The sequence below is a fragment of the Paroedura picta genome, chromosome 8, assembly GCF_049243985.1.
Source record: "Paroedura picta isolate Pp20150507F chromosome 8, Ppicta_v3.0, whole genome shotgun sequence".
NCBI classification, from domain to species: Eukaryota; Metazoa; Chordata; class Lepidosauria; order Squamata; family Gekkonidae; genus Paroedura; species Paroedura picta.
Window position 1 is genome coordinate 103939340 of NC_135376.1, and position 22267 is coordinate 103961606.

The 22267-nt window shown below is 48.3% G+C and overlaps 1 protein-coding gene across 6 annotated transcripts in view; it reads left to right on the top strand.

Annotated features, from left to right (window-relative positions):
• The window catches only part of PSD (pleckstrin and Sec7 domain containing), a 116568-nt gene that overhangs the window by 52624 nt on the left and 41677 nt on the right, over positions 1 to 22267 (top strand). For all 6 annotated transcript variants that reach the window (XR_013233806.1, XM_077351121.1, XM_077351119.1 and 3 more), the window contains 3 exons: positions 5346 to 5458; positions 9497 to 9555; positions 12498 to 12587. Coding sequence is in view for 5 of the 6 variants with exons in the window: in XM_077351121.1 (XP_077207236.1) it covers positions 5346 to 5458; positions 9497 to 9555; positions 12498 to 12587 (262 nt within the window). In the remaining variant the exon portion in view is untranslated. The remainder of the gene's footprint in view (positions 1 to 5345; positions 5459 to 9496; positions 9556 to 12497; positions 12588 to 22267) is intronic.

The following is a 22267-nucleotide window of genomic DNA, read 5'->3' on the forward strand; positions in this document are numbered from 1 at the left end:
AGGGCCAGTGCTGAATATGGCTTCCGCATAAACATATTAGTAGGATCTTGCCCTTGGATGGGCCTTGCCAGATTTTTAAAAGAAAGACAGAAGATGCTGGACGGCAAACTGGAGGTGGAAAGAAATGATCATCTCAGGGACCACCTGTCAGTAGAGAACCACTGTGGATTTCAATACCTGGGAGAGCTCCATAGTGACCCACCAGAATTCCAGGGCATAAGCTGTCCAGAATCAAAGGTCCCTTGGGACAATCTCATTAATACGTGTGTGAGAGAACCTCTAGTCACTTTCAATAAGCAGACTTTGTTTAGGAAAAGGAAGTGTACTGAAGGGGGACCATGAGCTCATCACAGGGGTCCTTGGCAGGAGAGCTCAGCCCCTCCCAGGGCCCAGCTGTTGATGGGTTCAAGGACTCCCCAGGTTCAAGGATCGCAGGCAACAGGGTTAGGGGCTCGTCACCGTGAGGCCGCACAGGAAGAGGCCAGTTGCAGCACCAGAGATGGGGAGGGGGCATCTAGCAAGACGGTCATATTGACGAGGGCATCCGGCTGTGCAGCCCAAGCATGACGTAAAGCAAAATGCAAGGCAGAGCATCAGCAATGGCAGGCATCAAGCATGGGGGCCGGCGAATAGGCAGACGAGTTCCCCGTTCAAATCTAAGTAAGGCGGCCAGGTCTCCTGCGGGGGGGGGGGAGACTTCCCACGGACAACCTTCCTTGCCTACTGCTGCTTGGCTGTGGGGAAAATGTGAATAAACCACCAGCATGACACGCATGGCAGAACGTCACTTCCAAGTAAATCCCAGACATGGCCTCATGCCACTCTAGGAATCACTGAAAACTCCGTCTTCACCATAGAACTACTGGTGATTCCGCGAGAGATGGGACATCACTTTGGGGGGTTACCTGGAAGGCGTGTCATGTCTGTTCTTGGAAGCCAGGCAGGAGAGCTGGGCATGGACAGGCAGCGGTGGGGAAGGAAGTGGTTTGGTTTGAGTTTCATGCAGACTCCCAAACCAAACTTGAATTGAAGCAATCTCTGATGAACCAAAACAGTTTGGTAAGTTTGGGATATGGGAGAATGCCCCTCCCCCGGGTCCTAGAGACCCCAAACCTGCTGGAGATCTACAGGTGACTCTCTTCTACCTGCCTCCCAAGTCTCGTGAGGGTTAGACTTTGGACTCTGAGTTATGGCCCTCTGAAGGAGATCACTGCTATGCAATAAAAGTCAATTAACTTTTTAAATATAGGTCTGCGTATAAATACTTAGGGTGATGATTACTCACATGAATGAAAAGGCTCACACTAATAAAATGTCTCCAAATCATAGAATCATAGAATCATAGAGTTGGAAGGGGCCACACAGGCCATCTAGTCCAACCCCCTGCTCAACGCATGATCAGCCCTAAGCATCCTAAAGCATCCATGAAAAGTGTGTGTCCAACCTTTGCTTGAAGACTGGCAGTGAGGGGGAGCTCACCACCTCCTTAGGCAGCCTATTCCACTGCTGAACTACTCTGACTGTGAATTTTTTTTCCTGATATCTCTTGGAGCCCCCCATTTAGAATATTCTTCAAAGTGTCACCCCACAAAAAATGTAATATATAAAGTTAATTCATTATAAAAATCTAAAGAATGCTCCTATTAAAAACTTTTAATATGCATATACACACCTTATTGAAGCCCTCTCTCAGCCTGAGGTTGTCCTCTTTTCATGTGTCTCATAGATAGAATGTAGTGAAATATGGTTTAAATTCTCTCTGCTGTAAATTAGCTGCCTGGTTGCAACTTGTGTGGGTGACTGAGGAAAGTCTGCTGAAAGGAGAGGCCAAAAGATGAGCAGGAACTTACAAAGCAAGAAACTTACTAATAAAAAATCTTTTTACCAGAACCCCACCTTGCTGTCACATCAACAATTCAGCATTTTTAAATAAAGCTGCCATGCAATCAGTCTCCTCAGTTAATCCACATGGAGAGATACTGTTCAGTTGATGAATCCAGAATAGTTCCCTTTCACCCAGACCTTGAAATCCATCTCTGTGTGGCCAGATGTTGTAAAATGTCCCACCAGGGCACTGTCGTCGTCCTCTGCTTGACGTTGCTGCGATCTTCACAAATTCTTGTTCTGATGACCAGGGTTGTACACCCAATATACGTTTTTTCACATACACATTGGATCACATAGACTACAGAATTAATTGCACAATTAGCAAAACAATTTATAGCAAAAGACTGATCTCCTGTAGCGTTCCTAAATGTTCTTGATTTTAGAGACAAGCACATACTAAACAGTGGCCACAACTGAAGGAACCCTCTTATTATCTGTGGTGTTAGTCTGTGTCTTCCTATTCCTGGATCTTTTATACGCAAAAAGAGGGGGAGCCCTGCGTCTGGGGATGCTGGATAATAAGTGCCAGTGTTCGTGAATGATGTCCTCGATGTACTTGTACATCTGTAACCATCATCATCATCCTTATTATTAATAATAATAATTTAATTTTCATACCACCGCTCCCATAACTGGCTCGTGGCGGTTAACACAATAAAAACATCCATACAATTTAAAATCCCAATAAAACAATTAAAACAGTTTACACATATGGCAAGTTATAACTAGCACTAGCAAGAAAGCCCATTGCAAGCAGTAATACAATGGGCGCTAGGGCCCAGGTGACACCAGGAGGTGCAGATCTCTCTCTCTGACTCTCTCTCTCTCCATGGATAAGGATTATAATAAATACAGAAGGGGGTCCTAGGAGGAGTTGGGCCTCACCGTTTACTGGCCAATAAGGTCACCTGTATGACTCCTGGCTGTGTCCTCCTCCAGCCTGATTGGCCAGCTGCCCAGCAGCCACCCAGTCAGAATGCGTGTCCTGCCCCTGACTGTCTCCTCACAGTTCTTTCACTTCACAGTTCTTTCCGGTCCTTGGAGTCTGTTGCCCCTGGCAGCTAACTCCTGCTGTGAAGGGGCCTCTAGCAGCCCTTTACTGAGGGGAGGGAGGCGTTTCCTTCTGAGAGCAATGCATGGAAGTCTGTGGACATACTTGTGCTTTCCTTTTGAGCAGGGGCTAACAGAAAATCCCATTCTCACCTAAAAGACTGCCCTGGCTGGCATCACTGCTGGAGGGAAGACACATCCAAGCCATGCATATTTCTTCTCCGTGACACTCTGCAGATTTCAGGCCTACCACCCAGGGTTGTTGTGGAGATGAAACTGGATGCTGTTGTGGAGGTCCTTTTGCATCCTGTTTCATCTACACCAGTGGTCCCCAACCTTTTTATCACTGGGGACCACTCACCGGGGACCACTCAACGCCTTTTACTGAGGCCCGGTGGGGGGGGTAGTTTACTCCTCTACTCTCAGCCACTGCCCTAACGCTCTCTGATCGCTATGGTAATGTTTAAACATCCCTTCAAAATAAGATACAGATACGCCACAACAATGAAATGTGTTGTAAAGGGCTGGAGGGATGAAGGGCCGGGGGGGGGGAAGGTATCCTTCAGGGCCCACCTCCAATTAGTCGAAGGACCACATGTGGTCCATGGCCCACAGGTTGGGGATCGCTAATCTACACAACAACCTTGTGCAGTAGGCCTCAAGTGTTTCACCTCCACAACAACATGCATGGGAGGCCTTAAATGTTTCTTCTGCACAGCAGTCCTGTCCACCTTCCAAAGCAGCCCTTTCTGCTCTTTATACTCTGCAGATGGGCTGTACTTCCAGGAGCTCTCCAGGCCCCACCTGGAGGTTGGCTACCCCTGGGTTGGAAATATTCCTAGAGGTTTGGAGGCGGCACCATGCCTCAGAGTCTACCCTCCACAGTAGCCATTTCTGCCTGCAGAGCTGACGATTATCATGTAGAGATGAGCAGCAATACTAGAGATGACGGTGGAGGCTTGCCGACTGAGACTGGGGAGGAGTGGGGTGGGTGTGCCCCTCCTGGGCTCTGGCCAGCCCTTTCCAGCCACTGTTTCTCTTTTGGGGCACAGAAAGACAGACAATCCATCATGGGTCCTGCAAGTCTGGAAAGAGCAGGGAGACCTAAATAAAGGACCCACAACGGAGTAAACAAAGTGCAGACTCCGCCCAGGCCTCCCTCAGGTCAGTGCCCCCCAAGCTCCCAAGCATGGCTCACAAAGAAGTGAGCTTTGATGCACTAAAGCTCCTCCCCGGCCACAAATGTGGTTAGTCTTTCAGGGCTCCTGGACTCTGGCTCTTCTCTAAGTTCTGAAAGTCAAGGGTCAGCCGGGCCCCCTTATTTTCTCTGCTGACTTTAAACTGCTATGATCCACTATGTTGGAGTCCCACAGCCTTGTGGGGCTGAGTGGCAGCCATTCCTTTTCCCCCATCCTTTACTAACCTCTGGGCTCTTGGTATCCGAAGCAACCCTAACGTTTTACCAAAGCCCCATGTTTGGAACTCCCCGATATTTTTTCATTTTCTTGCATGATTTGAATTGGAGAACAGCACCATTTTCTTGACCTGAAACAGCCTATGGCTCATCCATTACTGGCTCTGTCAGGTTTACAGCATGAACCACCACTCCTATAGCCACCCTCCACGTCGTTCCACTTTTTAGGAGGAGGGCTGCTGGGAGCAGGGCCACCTCCCTCCCCTCCCCCCCCCACACACCCCCCCCCAGCAGGTTGATGCCAGTCTCTCAACATGGAATTCTAGGTCTGCCTTCAGACACAAAGATGAGAGTGTCAGAAGTTGATGCAACCCCACAAGCCAAGGCATTGCTTAAGAAATGTCCAAACGTTGTTTATTGAAGTCCACAGAGACAGTCTTTGCAATAAGGCATTGCTAAATTAATTTGCTAAGAGAAACCTAGGGTCCATATAGACCAGGGGTAGTCAAACTGCGGCCCTCCAGATGTCCATGGACTACAATTCCCAGAAGCCCCTGCCAGCATTCGCTGGCAGGGGCTCCTGGGAATTGTAGTCCATGGACATCTGGAGGGCCGCAGTTTGACTACCCCTGAAATTCCCCTTCACCCCCTAATCACACATTTTGCGCACCAAAACACTTTCCCACAGAACACAGTCTCTTGTCTTCAAAGTCCAGAGCAGAGAGCTGACACCACGGTGCCAATAAGACAAAACAGACAAGTGACAAGAGGCCTTCAGACAAACCAGACAAGTAAACGCAGATAAGGCTACAGAGAATGAAAACTTCCTGGAAACAAAAGACTGGAGGCAGGGAGAGCAGAGTGGTTAACGGCCACCAGGAGACCAAAGGAAGGGTCCAGAAGAAGTAGGCATGCAGCTCACCAAAGAGAGGGGTGGGGGCTACATTCCAAGAAGACCGTGGCTATTACAACCATCTCTTCCTTTCCCTTCCAGGTCCTTTCTGAAGGAGCTGGCCCTCATGGGTGAGACGCAGGAGCGGGAGAGAGTCTTGGCTCATTTTTCCCAGCGTTATTATGAATGCAATCCCAAAGCTGTCTCTTCTGAGGGTGAGAGACCAGGAGAGGGGAGGGGGAGGCCCTCAGGCTCAATTAGAAACCAAATAATGGGCTCTGTTCTTTGGGGGTGTGGGCTGCTGCCATGCCAGCCAACCCGTGACCCTTCATGATTTCCCCCCTTGGGAGTGTGTCCCACACTTGCATGCTATGCTTGCTAGACAAGGACAAGGAGCTGCATGCATCGGGATGAGGTTGGTGCCTAAAGAGAAGCTGCAAAAGCTGAGGATATGGATGCTTGGAGAGCTGTGTGGTGATGGGGAAGCAAGGAGTGGGGGGCTGGTCCTTCTTTTGCTTTCCACATCTTGCAGCATTAGCCATGCAGAGAGGAACTTCACTATTAGGGGACAAGAGCAGCTGTAATCCCTTTGCCGACACCTCTTGCCGCAGATGTGTCACAGCACAAGATTTTGCCCCAGGTCATGCCACAAAACACGAAGGTGGTAATGCACATGAAGATGTGACTGCTGACAGCCAGCCTTTGTCAACAATAAATTAGAATCATAGAGTTGGAAGGTACCTCCAGGGTCATCTAGTCCAACCCCCTGCACTATGAAAGATCTCATAACTACCTACCTACCCACAGTGACCCCAATTTCATGCCCAAGTGATTCCCTACACACATGCACACACAAAAAAATCTCCAGAATCCAGCCTGGTCCATCTTCTATATGATAGTCTTCAAGTATTTGAAGATGGTTGCCATATCAACTCTTAGTTGTCTTCTCTCCAAGCTAAATATAACAAGCTCCACCAACCTTTCCTTATATGACTTGGTCTCCAAATCCCTCACCATCTCCAGTTTCTCTACATCTTTCTTCAGTTGTGGTGCCCAAAACTGAACACAGAACTCCAATTGAGGTCCTACCAGAGTGGAGTAAAACAGTAACATTACTTCACATGATCTGGACGCTATACTGTTTTAATACAGTCCAAAATCCCATTTGCCTATTTAGCTACCGAGTCACACTGCTGACTCCTGTTCAGTGTCTGGTCTACTAAGACCCCCAGATCCTTTTCACATATACTTCTGCCAAGACAGGTCTTGCCCATCCTATAGTGATGCACATGACTTTTCCTACCTAAATGGAGAACTTTACATATATTACTGTTGAAATTAATTTTATTCATTTTAGCCCAGTTTTCCAGCCTGTCAAGATTTATTTGTTCGATTTATCATCCGCCGCTATCAAACAAGTCATCTTGTGGTAGGTTATAACATAAAATAGATCACCACAAGATAAAACATTAAAACCACAGCATAATCTGACAGCATGAATAAATTGATATATACAAAGTCCAAAATCATCCCCACCTCTTCCCCAAGCTCCTCAGGGTCAGTCTCCCAGGATGTTGAATATCAGAATATAGTTGTTCTTAAGGAAATTCTCAGATGTAGATGTAACTGTAAATATAGATGAGGCCCTAGATCTTCTGCGCCCTGGCTTCAACCAAAGATCATCTTGTATTCTGATTCTGTCTTCTGGTGCGTTTGCTACCCCTCCCAGTTTACGGTCATCTTCAAATTTAATAAGTACACTCAATATTTCTTTATCCAAATCATTTAAGAATATGTTGGACAACACAGGGCCCAGGACAGATCCCTGAGGCTCTCCACTCATCGCTCCTCTCCAAGAAGAAGATGAACCCTTTACAAGCACCCCTTGGGTGTGATCTGTCAACCAGTTCTCAGTCCACCTAACAGTAATAGGATCCATACCACATTTACCAAATTGTCAGTAAGAATATCATCATCAGGATTATCAAAAGCCTTACTGAAATCAAGATAAACAACGTCCACAGCATTCCCCTGATCTAGCAAGGGAGTAACTTTCTCAAAAAAAGGAGATTTTAGTCTGACATGATTTGTTCTTGAGAAAACCATGCTGATTCTTAGTAATTCCAGACATCCACTCTAGCTGCTCAAGGACTGACTGTCTGATGATTTGTTCTAAAATTTTGTCAGCTATAGAGATCAAACTGACAGGTTGGTAGTTACCCGGATCCTCCTTTTTCCCCTTCTTGAAGATGGGGACTACATTTGACTGGCCCCTAACTTCACCTGTTCTCCAAGAATTGTCAAAAATAATGGGCAGAGGCTCAGAAATTATATCTGCAAATTCTTTTAGTATGCTTGGATGCAATTCACCTGGTGAATGAATTTGGTTCCATTTAAAGAAGCTAGGTGTTTATGGACTTAATCCTACAGTGATCCTAGGCCACAAATCCCATCCCTCATCATGTGAAAGGATTTTGCGACATTGAGCATGATTCTCCTAACAAGAGAAGACTGAGGAGAAGTAGGAATTGAGCAGTTCAGCCCTCTCTTCATCACCTGTAACAGTGTCATTTTCTTGTCCCCACAAGGGTCCTACCATGTCGTTATCCTTTTTTTTTACTTTGAATATAACTAAAGAACCCTTTTTTGTTGTTGTTTTTAGCATTTCTTGCTAGCCTATGCTCATACTGACCTTTAGCTTTTCTAACACTCTCCCTGCAAGCATTGTTATTTGTATATATTCCTCCTTGGTTATAAGGTCCTCCATCAGTTTACTAAATGAGTCTTTTTGATTACTCAGTTCTTTTGTAAGCTGTTTATGGAGCCATCCTGGCTACTTTCGGTTCCTCCCAGTTTTCCTGCTCAGGGGAATTGTCTGCAATTGTGCCTTCAGTATTTCACTTTTAAGAAACTCCCAGTCTTCTTGGACTGTCATCTCCCTGAGTCCAGCTTGCGACTACGTACAGCTTTTCTCTTCCCCAAGATCATAAAGTCCAAGATCACATGGTCACTACTACCAAGTGTGCCCACAACGTTTACCTCCTCAACCAGTTCTTCCCTATTGGTGAGAATCAAGTCTAAAATAGCAGACCCCCTGGTTGCCCTTTCCACTTTCTGGGGAATGAAGTTGTCAGCAAGAAAAGTCAAGAATTTATTGGAATTCTCATTTTAGCTTGTCTTCCAACAGATATCTGGGCGACTGAAATCTCCCATGACCACTAGGTCCAGTCTCTCTGAGAACTTTGTAATCTGGTCTAGGAGCATCTCACCCAAGTCCTCTGCCTGGCCTGGTTGTCTATTGCAGACCCCCACCATAATACCACTATTATTTCCTACTCTTTTTTTATCCAAAGACTCTCAGCTAAACTCTCATGTTCAGACATATTTATTTCCTCACAAGTACATATATTCTTAACATATAGTGCTACTCCTCCCTCCTTTATTTGTCTTTCCCTGTTAAATTATTTGTACCCCTCAATCCTGTTATTCCATTTGTGTTACCCCACCAGGTTTCTCTAATGCCTATTAGCCCATAGTCCCCTTCAGTTATTAGGACTTCTAGTTCATTCTCACCAAGTCAGTAATTCAAACAGTTGATCCCAGATTAAAACCTCAAGATTCCCTATAGGATCTCCTAAAAGGAACATGTTGAAGTTTAGAAATCATGATGAACATACATCTTAAAATATGTGCCGGCCTGAAAGTAATGACAAACTTATTCACAAAGTACATCTATTGGCAGTGCTTTATTCATACTAATCAAAGAATCACTGACCAGTCTCGTGTTAGTTGTGTTTAAGCACGCAGTATAAATCAAGCATAGTAACGGGAAGGGGCTGCAACTCAGTGGTAGATCTTCTGCTTAGCTTGCAGAAGATCCCATTAAATCCCAGATGCCTCCACCTGAAGGACGCACCGGCAGCAGGTGATGTGAAAAACCTCTGCCAGAGACACTGGGGAGTGGCTGCTGATCAGAGTAGACAGTACCGGCCTTGGCGGACCAGTAGAAGGCAGCTTCATGCATGTTCATGCTATATCAGACTCCTTCAGCTTTCCTCCCAATCTTGGCACATAGAATTTTACTGGGCTTTTCTTCCTCCCATTTTCCTATCCATGCAGAGTTAGTTAGACAAGCAGAGATGTGGGCCTCCTCTAGGAGGGCTCCGGGAGGGATCAGTCGCACAAAGAACTGCAGACAGGAGAGTGGTTTGGCTGGGAGCTTATGGATGATCTTTCTGGTCTTTGTGCCACAGATGGAGTTCACACTCTGACCTGCGCTCTGATGCTTCTTAACACAGACCTTCATGGACACGTGAGTACTGCCTCTGCCCTCTGGCTGCCTGGCGTGGAAGTCTGTGGCCGAAATGGCTTCTGTGTAAGACAAATCCGCCCCACTTACCCTTTCTGCTGATCTGAACAAGCTCTAGTGTACCTCTAGATCAGGGGTAGTCAAACTGCGGCCCTCCAGATGTCCATGGATTACAATTCTCAGAATTGTGGTCCATGGACATCTGGATGGCTGCAGTTTGACTACCCCTGCTCTAGATTGATCCCCTGCCTCCTGCAGTTCTCTGGAAGTTCCCCTCAGATGCCCCATTGGAACGTTGAGGTCAAAAACTAGATGGAAGGTGGAGGCGGAAGTCATGAGAGTCGCAAAGCTGGCATTTTTCAGTCTTCACCAAGCTATGCTGCTAGCGCCCTACCTGGCCTTGGAACACCTTGCCAGGGTGATTCATGTAACCGTCACCTCTAGCCCGGATTACTGTCGCACTCTACGTGAGCCTACTCTTGGCTCTAGTCTGGTCCAGAACACAGCTGCATGGGCCCTCACTAAGACACCCTGGAGGGCCTGTAGAAGACCCATGCTGCAGCAACTAGATTGGCTCTGAATATGTCCCCTGGAGAACACTTCAGTCATCTACAGCAAACTGGTAATCCCCAGCCCCAAAGAAGTGTGAATGGCCTCAAGCAGGGCCAGGACTTTTTTGGCCCTGGCCCCTGCCTGGTGGAATGTGCTCCTGGGGCTGAGAGTCCGCCTTTCTCCTGGGTGGGACTCAAGGCGGATTACATGAAAGCCCATAAAACCCATAAGATCACGGGAGGTGATTGTACTACTGTGCTCTGCTCTGGTTCAGCCTCACTTGGAGACCTCTTCTGCCCCACAGCTCAGGTGGCTGCAGAGCTGCTTCCAGAAAGTGTTCCACTCAAACCAAACGTTTTTAGAGCACTTTCATTAGGCATCACTTACACGATTGCAAAGGTTCTTCTAAGGGAAAAGTGATTCTTTATAAGTTTGGGTAGGAGAAAAAGAGTGAGGCATCCCTCTGCGGCGGATGGCTGAAGAGTAACAAAGAGTTTGGGAAGAAAGAGGAAGGGGCATTTCCCCGCCTTGGCTATTAGCAGGAAATTGGGCTTAAGTTCCAATCGCATTTGTTGGACACAGGAAAGAGCAAGCCTACTACATTACCCAGCATCCTTTCTCTTAAAGCGATAGGGGAGAATATCTCCTGTTTCTCAGAACTCCAGCCAAAAGCTGCCTGGCTGGACAGAACAAGACTTGTGTTCAGTTTTGGGCACCACAGTTGAAGAGGGATGTTGACAAACTGGAATGTGTCCAGAGGAGGGCAACAAAGATGGTGAGCAGTTTGGAGACCTGACATATGAAGAGAGACATATGAAGAAAAGTTGGGGGAGCTTGGTCTGTTTAGCCTAGAGAGAAGACGACTGAGAGGGGATCTGATAACCATCTTCAAGTATTTATGGAAGATGTGATAACCATCTTCAAGTGCCATATGGAAGATGGAGCAGAATTGTTCTCTCTTGCCCCAGAGGGACAGACCAGAATGAATGGGATGAAATTAATTCAAAAGAAATTCCATCTAAACATCCAGACGAAGTTCCTGACAGTTAGAGTTGTTTCTCAGTGGAACAGGCTTCCTCGGGAGGTGGTGGGTTCTGCCTCTTCGGAAATTTTTAAACAGAGGCTGGAGAGCCATCTGATGGAGAGGCTGATTCTGTAAAGGCTCAAGGGGGTGGCAGGTTACAGTGGATGAGCGATTAGGATGTGAGTGTCCTGCATAGTGCAGGGGGTTGGACTAGATGACCTGTCAGGTCCCTTCCAACTCTATTATTCTATGATTCTTAAAACCATAAACCTCCAGATGGCAGAAAAAAGAGAAAAAAATCAGAACCAAAACCTTGAACTTGACCCAGGCTATTACAGTTAACGGGTGCAGCAGCCTCAGCACAGGCTGGATATTGGTCATCCAAGATGAACCATTGAGGACCCTAGCTGTTGCAGCAGCTGGAGTTTCTGGGTCAAGGACTAGGCAAGCATAGATCCAGTTGCAGAAGTCTAGTCCAGAGGTGACCGTCACATGGATCCCTGGGGCCAAACAGTCCAGGGCCAAGTAGGGCATGGTGGCTGTGTGAGAAATTGGGCACTTGCATTCGGGACAGCTATAATTTCTGGAGCATGGTCAAGGGCAGGCCTGCATAGCGTGAGTTACAGTAATCAAGTCTAGAGGTGACCGTTGCATGGATCACAGTGGCTAGATGTTCCAGGGCAGGTAGAGTGCTAGTAGCTTAACTTGGCCAGCTATTCTACCTTTGTGACTTGAGCCTCCATCATTAAGGAGGCATCAAAAATCACTGTAAACTGCACCTGTTCCAACCTGAGAAGACATGGTCCCTTCCTCCCCAGCCAGAGGACCTCCATCTTTGAACTGGCTCTGAGCCATTCCGTCACCTCTTCCAAGCACTGGACCAATGCAGTCAGAGGAGCATCTGGTCGATCATCCACCAGGAGACAGAGCTGGGTATCATCTGCATATTGGTGGCACTTAAGCCCAAAGCTCCAGACTAGCAGGGTGAGAGGATGCACAAAGATGTTGTATGATATCATGGAGAGAATCACAGCCTGTGGAAACACACAAGGGAGCTGGCAGTAGTGCAGCTGATCCTCCCTGGTTGCAGCCCTTTGTCCTCGACCACAGAGGGAAAAAAGAGAACCCACTGAAGGGTTCCAGATCATCTCTGGCAACAGCTGGACCAGAGCTGTATTGACCCCATGGCCAGGGTGGAAACCTGACTGCAATACACCCAGGACCAATAGTCATGGATGAGCACACATCCTGCATGCATTTATCTAAGTCTTTATTTATGAGCCTTCTGAAGTCATCCTTGGTAAATTTCACCTCCGTTGACCTGCCTTGCTTCTGTTTCTGATGACCCCATTATTCCTCAATCCTTTAGAACATCGGGAAGCGAATGTCTTGCTCGGATTTCATCGGAAACCTAGAGGGACTCAATGGAGGGGGCGATTTCCCTCGGGATCTGCTCAAGGTAAATCCTGTTAGAGCTCTTCTTGGGGAACTGAGAGGGGTACCGAGAGTCTCTGGATGGTTTTTCGTTGTCTTGCCTTTCTAGGACAGGTACCCAGGCTCGGCATATCTGGTGCTAAGGAAAACAACAACAAGGCTTTCCCCCATTGGGGTATTTGAGATCTGGCATGGATCGGTATGTTCAGAAACAGAAGTCCAGCTGAATGTTGACAACAGCCACAGCTACATCCCCAAGACCCAAAGGGCACAAGATTCTGTTTGGGATCTGGTCTTGGAAATGTATGGCTGCTTTGGGTCTTCATGTGTTTTACATTTAAAAGAAAGCACACATTTTGAGTTTGTAATATCCCACTGGAAAAGCAGCACCTGTCAGGCCAACCATTCCCTATGGCTGAGTTCCTATGCTGGTCATACTGCTGGGTCAAAGATGATGGCCAGACATGGCTGCTGGATATATTTAGGGGGGAAGGGGTGGTGCTTAAGATGCCCCAGAAGCCACAGAGTACTGGACAGAACTACTATGATGTGCCAGGCAGTGCAAACTCATGGCAATTGTCCCCCAAAGAAGAGTTGGTTCTTAGATGCCTCTACCCTTTTCTCTACCCGATGGAGTCAAAGTGGCTTCCATTTGCCTTCCCTTTCCTCTCCCCACAACAGACCCCCTGTGAGGTGGGTGAGGCTGAGAGAGCCCTGACATTCCTGCCCAGTCAAAACAGCTTCATCAGTGCTCTGGCGAGCCCAAGGTCACCCAGCTGGTTGCATTTGGGGGAGCGCAAAATCAAACTTGGCTCGCCAGATTAGAAGTCTGCGTGCCTAACCACTATACCAAATTGGCTCAGAGTCCTGGGAAGAACTCAGCTTATTAAGAGATACAAATGGCTACATAAGATGTTGTATTGCTAAAGTTAGAGGCATACAAAGGTTGGGAATAGATGTAGAGCCAGGCCCCACCCTCACCCCTGCACCATTTTTCCCCACAGCCTGTGATCTTAAAGGATGCACCATGCAAAGGCATGCATGATTGACAGCATGACACCTAAATGCAGGAAAGGGCAGCCATAACATTCAGAGTATGATAGGAGGCCAGATGGCCCTGAGAGCCTGAGAAATGGGGTGGGGAGACTTGATGGAGGAAACTCTCCAGCTGCCCCGAGAGAATCCTGGAACTCTGGTCAAAGGGACCATGCATGAACCAGAGGCAAACATGACATGGGGGCAGAGATCCAGTCCAAACTCTTGCAAAGCTCAGGCACCACACTGGAACTGCCACCTAAGCTCTGCATGGTTAGAGACATGCACAGGCTGATGTCAGTTTGCCGAAATGTCAGCCCGCCTCAGTCCACAGGCAAGGCTCGGTGTGGAAGAACAGACGAAGTGCCAGTGCATATCACTGTGGTACATCTGAAAACAGTGCACACCAGGGGTGCCTGCCAGTAAGGTGTCAACCTGTGCATACAGAAGCATTCAGACCTCATGACCAGCCTATATATATATTCATTTGTATGAGCAAATTTGATTCAGTGGTGCTGCACTCTTAAGAGCAGGAGGAGCAATAGAGCAAAGAAGCCACGAGAATCCAACTGAAAGCAGCTGCTGCTGGCAAAGAGTGACCCTTTGGAAGGCGTCTCAGATTCTGTCCTGAGAAAATGTGGTCTCCCCGATGGAGGGTGCTGAGTGGAGCCTCCCGAGAAAGAGGGCTTGTTCCAGCTGAAGGAAAGGCAAGGAAATAGCTGTCATTCCGGGGCCCACGGGGCCACTCTCGGGATCCAGCTCAAGGGTTCTGAGTTTTGCTAGGATGTGGCAGCTGGGAGGTGATGGAGGAAACCTCCACCGCCACTTCCCTGAAGACTGCTGTCCTCAGCGAGAGGCCTGATTAGCTTTGTTGTTGTTATGTGCGAAGTCGTGTCCGACCCATCGCGACCCCATGGACAATGATCCTCCAGGCCTTCCTGTCCTCCACCATTCCCCGGAGTCCATTTAAGTTTGCACCTACTGCTTCAGTGACTCCATCCAGCCACCTCATTCTCTGTCGTCCCCTTCTTCTTTTGCCCTCGATCGCTCCCAGCATTAGGCTCTTCTCCAGGGAGTCCTTCCTTCTCATGAGGTGGCCAAAGTATTTGAGTTTCATCTTCAGGATCTGGCCTTCTAAAGATTAGCTAAGCTCCATTAATTCCAAGAAAACAGTGGATTCACTTTTGTTGAGGAATATTTGCAAGGGGGTATGAGAGACTTCTATTGTAAATAAGCAAACTCTTTGAATTAAAGTTTCCTTATAAGAAATGCAAGCATCTCCGTTGAAGGCACAGTCAGAACTGGCCCACAAAGCATAGCGTAGGGGGCTTGAGAGTGATCACCCTCCCCTGGGAACTTGAACCAGACGCAGTTCAAAAGAAGTCATAATATGGAGATAACAATCCAAGCATCAAGGGAGAGGAAGATGTGGGAACTAAGGTACCAAACGGGGAATAAAATTGAGGGCAATAAGGGGGAGGAGATGAGGAATGTTTGGGGAGGTTAGTATGCATAAAATACAACAGCAGGAAATCATCCTTGAGGTGTCAAGCAAAAGCAGCTTTTTTTAAAAGTTAGGTTAGATGGACACACGAAATCACAGCAGAGATATAATCATGGCAGAAATACATGGAGGTTTCTGACATTCTTCCCCCCTTGGCCCCCTCCCAAAATCACCCCCCCACACTTTGGTGGAACAGGAGGAGCCTGCTTCTGTGGAAAAGCCTTATGAGATTTGCACATCCTCTTTGGGGCCCACACATGCTCAGACCCCACCCACTCACAGTCCCCCGTGGAGAACTACTTCCAATCTACTAGGAACTGAAGCTTCCCACAGTGCATTCTATGGGCCAGAATCTGATGCACTTCATAATAGCTGTTTTCATCCACAAAAACAGGGATTTTATTTTATTTATATCCCGCCTCCCTCCGAAGGCTCGAGGCGGCTCACGCAAAAAACTCCTCCCCTAAAACCCATAACAATAACATAAATTACAATGAGTAACAACCAATTAGTCAACAATAACAACAATAGATGGCATAGTACTAATCATCGAGTCTCCGCCGCCTCAGCTACAGGGAGGTGGAGGGAGCTGGCACTCACTACCGCCAGATTTTGTGAGGGGAGGGCCTGATCCTCCTCACTGCCCGGCCTCGCCCTAGGTCTGGCGGAAGAGCTCCGTTTTACAGGGATATGGTCCGTAGGGGCAAGATGCCACTGGTTCTGTGGACCACCGCAGTAAACTGGAATTAAAAACGGGGCAAACATTCTTATAAATCTTGGGCAAGTCCAGTTCCACTGCTACGTCAATCACCACTTTGGATATCTTAAAAGGGCCTACGAAACAGGGACTCAATTGCTTGGAAGGCTGCAGACAGCGCAAATGCTTTGTGGACAAGTACACCATGTCCCCCTCCTTCCACGGGGGCACCAGGCTGCGGCGTTTATCAGCTTGACATTTATAATTCGTTTTCAGTCTTGCTGTGCAGCTCCACATTGGGACTGCGCAGACACGCAGGCCGGCCATGGAAGTCTCTCTAGCTTTAGCCCTGTAGGGGGCGCTACCGTTCTGACATGGTGCGCATGCGTGTGGTTTCCCACCGGAACGCAGCCGTGACTCAGATGAAGCACCAACTCTTCCCTCATTTCCTTTTTTGCTACTGTGAAGAACAGTCGCTCGCTAGTTTGTTCCTGCTCTTTGAAATGCCTTCAAAGGCACTATTTAAGCAGAGGCTGGATGGCCATCTGATGGAGAGGCTGATTCTGTGAAGGCTCAAGGGGGTGGCAGGTGACAGTGGAGGAGCGAGAGGGTTGTCAGTGTCCTGCATGGTGCAGGGGGTTGGACTAGATGACCCAGGAGGGTCATGTGAGTCATCTGAATCATGTGTGTGTTCCAGTGGGAAACTGCATGCATATTTACCATGTCAGGGGCTAAGCTATAAAGACTTCTGTGCCCGTCTTGCACACATGCGCAGTCCCAATGTGGGTCTGCACACAAGACTTCAATGAACAGTAGTTACAGGCAAGTACAACCCCATTTTCTCTTTTGCTGTCTCTATGTCTGACCAGGTAGCCTGGATCTGGGCCGCCCATTTATTCAGGTCTGGGGGGCTCTCAGGCAGCGGGGAGCAGCCAAGTGAGTACCATAAACCACCTCAAATAGGGAGACCCCCGTGCTGGCACGGGTCCCATTTTTGTATGCGAATTCAGTCTAGGGGAGCAGTGGCACCCAGCCCACTTGTTGACAGTTAGTAAAGCACTTTAAGTATTGTTCAAAATCAGATTGATCCTCTCGGTCTGACCGTTTGTCTCTGGGTGGTAGCCTGAAGTGAGGGCTTACTCTACTCCCAAGAGCTTCAGGAGCACCTGACAGAACTTGGCAATTAACCGGGACCCTTTGTTAGAAAAACAACGTGCTGGGATCCCGCAGAGCTTGTATACGTGTTGCACAAATGGCGAGGCCAATTTCTAGGCAGTGGGTACCATTGAGCATGGGATAAAGTGTGCTTGTTTGGAAAACCCAAATGACTATTTTCCCCCTGGCTAGGGGGAAGGTCCATGATAAAGTCCATAGTGCTGTCCCTACAGGGAGTGGGACAGAGCCTCTTGTGGCGCAGAGTGGTAAGGCAGCCGTCTGAAAGCTCTGCCCATGAGGCTGGGAGTTCAATCCCAGCAGCCGGCTCAAGGTTGACTCAACCTTCCATCCTTCCGAGGTCGGTAAAATGAGTACCCAGCTTGCTGCTGGGGGGTAAACGGTAATGACTGGGGAAGGCACTGGCAAACCACCCCGTATTGAGTCTGCCATGAAAATGCCAGAGGGCATCACCCCAAGGGTCAGACATGACCTGGTGCTTGCACAGGGGATACTGTTACAGGGAGTGGATGGCGTCCCCAAGGGCTGAAGCAGACCCTTCAGTGTCCCCAATCCCCATTTGGGAGTGAGGCAGGTGGGTCACCCCTTCACATAAGCTCCCACGTCTGCTCCCAGAGGCGGCCACCAAGAACGCCTGCACACTAGATGTAAAGTTTTTACAAAACAAAAATGACCTGCAGGTTTTGAATCGTGACCCGGCTTCAGTACTTCCACTCAAGCAGCGTTAGGGACATAGAGATGATCCCCCTCGCGAAGCAGCCCCTCCTTCTCCTGTAAGTCCGGGCGGAGCGTAGCAATTTCACTACCCTCTGCCAAGACGCAGGGAGGGGGGAGCACAGCCTGCCCCAGTGAGTTGCCCTGGTGTAACAGTTGGGGGGGGGGGGAGAAGCAGAACTAGCCCCAGTGAGTTGCATTGGTGTAGATGTTCAGGGGTGGGGGAGAAGCAGAGCCAGCCCGTAGTGGACGAGCTTCAAAGGAATTTCTGAAAGCAGCAACAGGCCTCAAGGATCAAATAACCAAGCAGGGGAAGAGAAGTAGATCAAACGTTAAGGTCAGCACTCCCGGTAAAACAGGAGGCGGCCTTTAAAAAGAACCTCCCCCTCTCCAACCAGGCTTGGTTTTGTCGGGGTACAGAGCATGAAACCTATTGAGCAATCTCAGGGCGGCGACATCCTCTGCATCTATCCATTCGTTCACGGAGTCCAGGAAACCCTTCCAAGCTACATAATATTGCAGGAGGCCCCGGAAGAACCTAGAGTCTAAAACGTTAGACAATTCATAATGCACATTCTCACCCACCATCACTGGGGGGGGGGCACGGAGGAACCGAAGGATGCCAACCAGGACCGGCTTCAGGAGACGAACGTGAAGCACTGGATGTACTTTATGAAAGGAAGGGGGCAATTCCACCTTAGCTACTACCTCGTTTACCATTTCCAAGTTTTAAAACAGCCCCGCATAATGGTATTTGAGAGTCTTACAAGGACATTGACTCTTTAGGTGCTTGGTGGAGATGAACACCAGACCTCCTGCTTTGTAGCCTGGCCCTGGAGCATGGCCCTTGTCTGCCTACCTCTTATAGTTGGCTTTAGCCCTTTTCAGAGACTCAGACACCTCCCTCCAAGTATCCTGGACTTGCACTGCCCATTCCTCTACCCCCCCCCATCGGGAGACAGCTCAAAAACGGGGAATGATTGGGGGCATAACCATAAATCACTTAAAAAGGGGAGAGCCCCCTACTTTATTGGAAGTAGATCAGGTCACTTAAACGTTCGAAGTCAAATCTGTTCGATACAAGAACAGCAGGCACTTATGAATACTTTTCTCCCGCCCAAAACTTAAGCGTTCCCAAGGGAGGGGGGGAGCCCCTCACCCAGGTGCCATCCCAGGCTTCCTGCCAAGGTGTTGAAGTTAGCGCGGCCTTGGTCAGGCCGGCGCCTCAGGCTAGCTGATAAGCTGTTCACAGGTAGCGGGCAAGATTGTTTCACAATAGGGGGGAATATGCAGTGTGAAAATGCAAGGATCGAAGCAATGGGAAATCAAAGGAAAACTACAAGCAGGGGCTTTGGTTACATGAGAACGTTTTGGTTACATGGGAACGTTCCAGCAAGGCACAGCACAGACACAGCCTACAAGATGGAGTCAGACAGGTTCACTGAACAGTAATCATGGCAGAGAGCAGAGAGCACTGATCCTGACAGTGGCAGCCGGCAGTGGCAAGCGGGGCAGCCGTGGCACTGGCTGCCTCCACTGGTTGCCTCTCCAGATTGTCCTGCTCCACTGCTGCCGCCACCGCAGTCTGATGGCGGTTGAGAGCCGCTGGGCTAAATACTGTGTCCACGTCGTGATACTGTGTCCACTCATACTTCCTGTTTACAGTCGTGTTGAGACTGGGCATCTACCAGGAAGTTTGAATGACCTGGGATGTGGCTTAATGTGAACTCAAAGCGGGAGAAGAATTCAGCCCACCGAATCTCCTTAGCATGGAGTTTTCGCAAGACTTCTAGATTCTTGAAAAGGCTTGGTGGACCCCTCTAACAATGTCTCCAAGCTGTCAGTGCCATTTTTTTTTACCGCTGCTGCCTTCTTTCCCCAAATTCCCCAGTTGCACTCAGCGGCAGAAAAGTTGCAGGAAAGATCAGCACAGCGGCATAGTTTCCTGTACTCTTCTTTCTGCAACAACAACTGCTGATTCGGAATCGTCTACTTGCACAATAAAGGAGCGTGTCGGGTCTGGGTGAACCAGCACGGGTTCAGTAATAAACAGGTGTTTTAGTTCATCAAATGCGTTCTGACAAGAGTCAGACCAGTTCAGGTGGCAGCCTGGCTTCCTAGCCCCCTCCCCCTTTCCTTGGGTTTTTAACAAATCAGTCAGAGGCAGGGCCACTTTCAAGAATCTGAGTAAGAAATCCCAGTAGAAATTGGTGGAACTGAGAAAGGATTGGAGCTGCCGTCTAGTCGGGGCGTCCCAATCCAGCACGTCTCGGACCTTTGTGAGGTCCATGCAGATGTCTTTGGCAGACACTTGATAACCCAGGTAATCAAGGCTACCCCGGTGAAAATCACATTTAGACAATTTTGCATACAGTTTGTTATCCAGCAGCTGCCAGAGCACCTCCCTCACCAGGGGAATATGCTCTTCCTCATTTTGGCTGTATATCAACACATAATAAAGATAAACTCAACTCTACCCCCTTCTCCTACTGCGGTGGTACTGTGCAAACGAACTCTCGGCCTTTCTCCTTGGAGCAGAGTGGGAGGAGGCGGACTGGCCCATTGAAGGGAATATAGTTCCTCGGTGATGGAGGTGACCGACTCCACCTTCTCCTGAAGTTCCCGGCTCAATCTAACCACTGATCTAAATTGTTAAACATCCAACATAGTCACTGGACCCTCTTGGGCCATTGTAGTTGGGACCGTCACAGACGTTATGGTGGTCACCAGAGCTGACATGTCTGTGAGGACCCTCCTGCCCTCCACCGTAGCCTGGAACAAGGTCAGTTCCCCCATTTTCCAGGGTCCAGTCTGGAGTTCTATAAATTCACAAGTCAACTCCACTCACCAGGATTCCCCCACGTGGGGCCCATATCCATTGCGGAGACCACTCAGAGGGTGATGAAACCAAAATTGTGGGGCACTTAGCTACCTCTAGTCTGGGTGAAAAGCAGCAATCTCCAACTCAGTTGACGCTTTGGTTGGTTGGGTGTCGGAGGGGGGGTTCACCCAACCCAGCCTCAGAGTCCAAACATCCAGATTCCAGTCTCCCGAGTTTTTGTGTTGGGGGGACTTCATCCAGTGCCAGTCTCACTGGAGTCCAAGCACCCCACACACTCCAAAGCAACTTCCGCAGTGAGTCTTTGCCACACAGGGAATCGTGGCCATCAGTCACGAGAACAGACTATTTCCTCAAGCCCTTTCCTGCGGCCACTGCCATGGTTGGGATGCATGCAGGTGGAAAGAGGCTAATGGGAAGAGGATGGTCTTTGCCAAAGTGTCATGAATCCCAGGAAGGCAGTCCCCAGATAAATCTCCTTGTAAGACAAAGCCACAACATGTAGTCAACATGTAGTAGCACAGTCTTTATTGGGAGAATAACAGCAAGGCAAGAATCTTCAGGAGTTACACAGAGCAGAAGAATTGGCAAAGACAGGGAACAAAGGGGGAACAGAGTTTATATCTAGGCGGGATGTATCTTGTAAGAAACACGTGGGATAATACAGTCCCCACACATTCTCCTTTGATCTAACTGAGAACATAAAACCAGAGACTGAAGGTCTGCACTCCCCGACATAAATCCAGCTGAAGCTGGGAAACTTCACACTTCCAAGGACTACAGATAAGCAGGGAGCTTCAAAGGAATTCCTGAAAGCAGCAACAGGGCTCAATGATCAAATAACCAAACAGGGGAAGAGTAGCTCACACCTTAAGGTCAGAGCTCCCGAGTAAAATGGGCAACGGCATGACAATAGGAAGGCAAAGAAAAATTATGCAGATAAATGACTGGCTACGGCAATGGTGTCATTGGGACAAGGTTTGGGTTTTGGACCATGGATCACCCTACCATGATGAGGCTCTTTTTTCGGGAGGTGGTTTCTACCTCACAAGGGCGGGGGCGAATGTCTTGCAGACCTGGTGAGGAGGGCTTTAAACTAAGTCCAAAAACTAAAACTCTGGGGTGCTCATATGAAGGATTATGATGTTTCTACACTAATGTGCAGAGAATAGGAAGAAAGAAGGAAGAACTAAATGAAGGAGACTATGATCTAACTGGTATTACAGAATCCTGGTGGGAGAACTCTCACAACTGGAATAATAGGATTGAGGGGTACAACTTATTTAAAAGGGACAACAAATAAAGAGGGGGGATGAAAAGCACTATATGCTAAGAATATATAGACTTATGAGGGAGTAGGAGAGTTCGGCTGAGAGTCTCTGGGTAAAAATAAAAGGAGTAGGAAATGATAGTGGTATGATGGTGGGGGTCTGCTATAGACCACCAGGCCAGGCAGAGGACTTGGATGAGATGCTCCTAGACCAGATTACAAAGTTCTCAGAGAGACAGGACCTAGTGGTCATGGGAGATTTCAATTCCCCAGATATCTGTGATTTTGGACTTTGGAAGACAAAAGCTGTACGTACTCACACATATAGACTAGACTTCAGGAGAGCAAATCTAACAAACTTAAAGTTATGTTGGGTAGAATCCCCTGGTCAGAAAAACTTAAGGAGATGGAAGTCCAAGAAGGTGGGGATTTTCTCAGAAGTGAGATACTGAAGGCACCATCGCAGACAATTC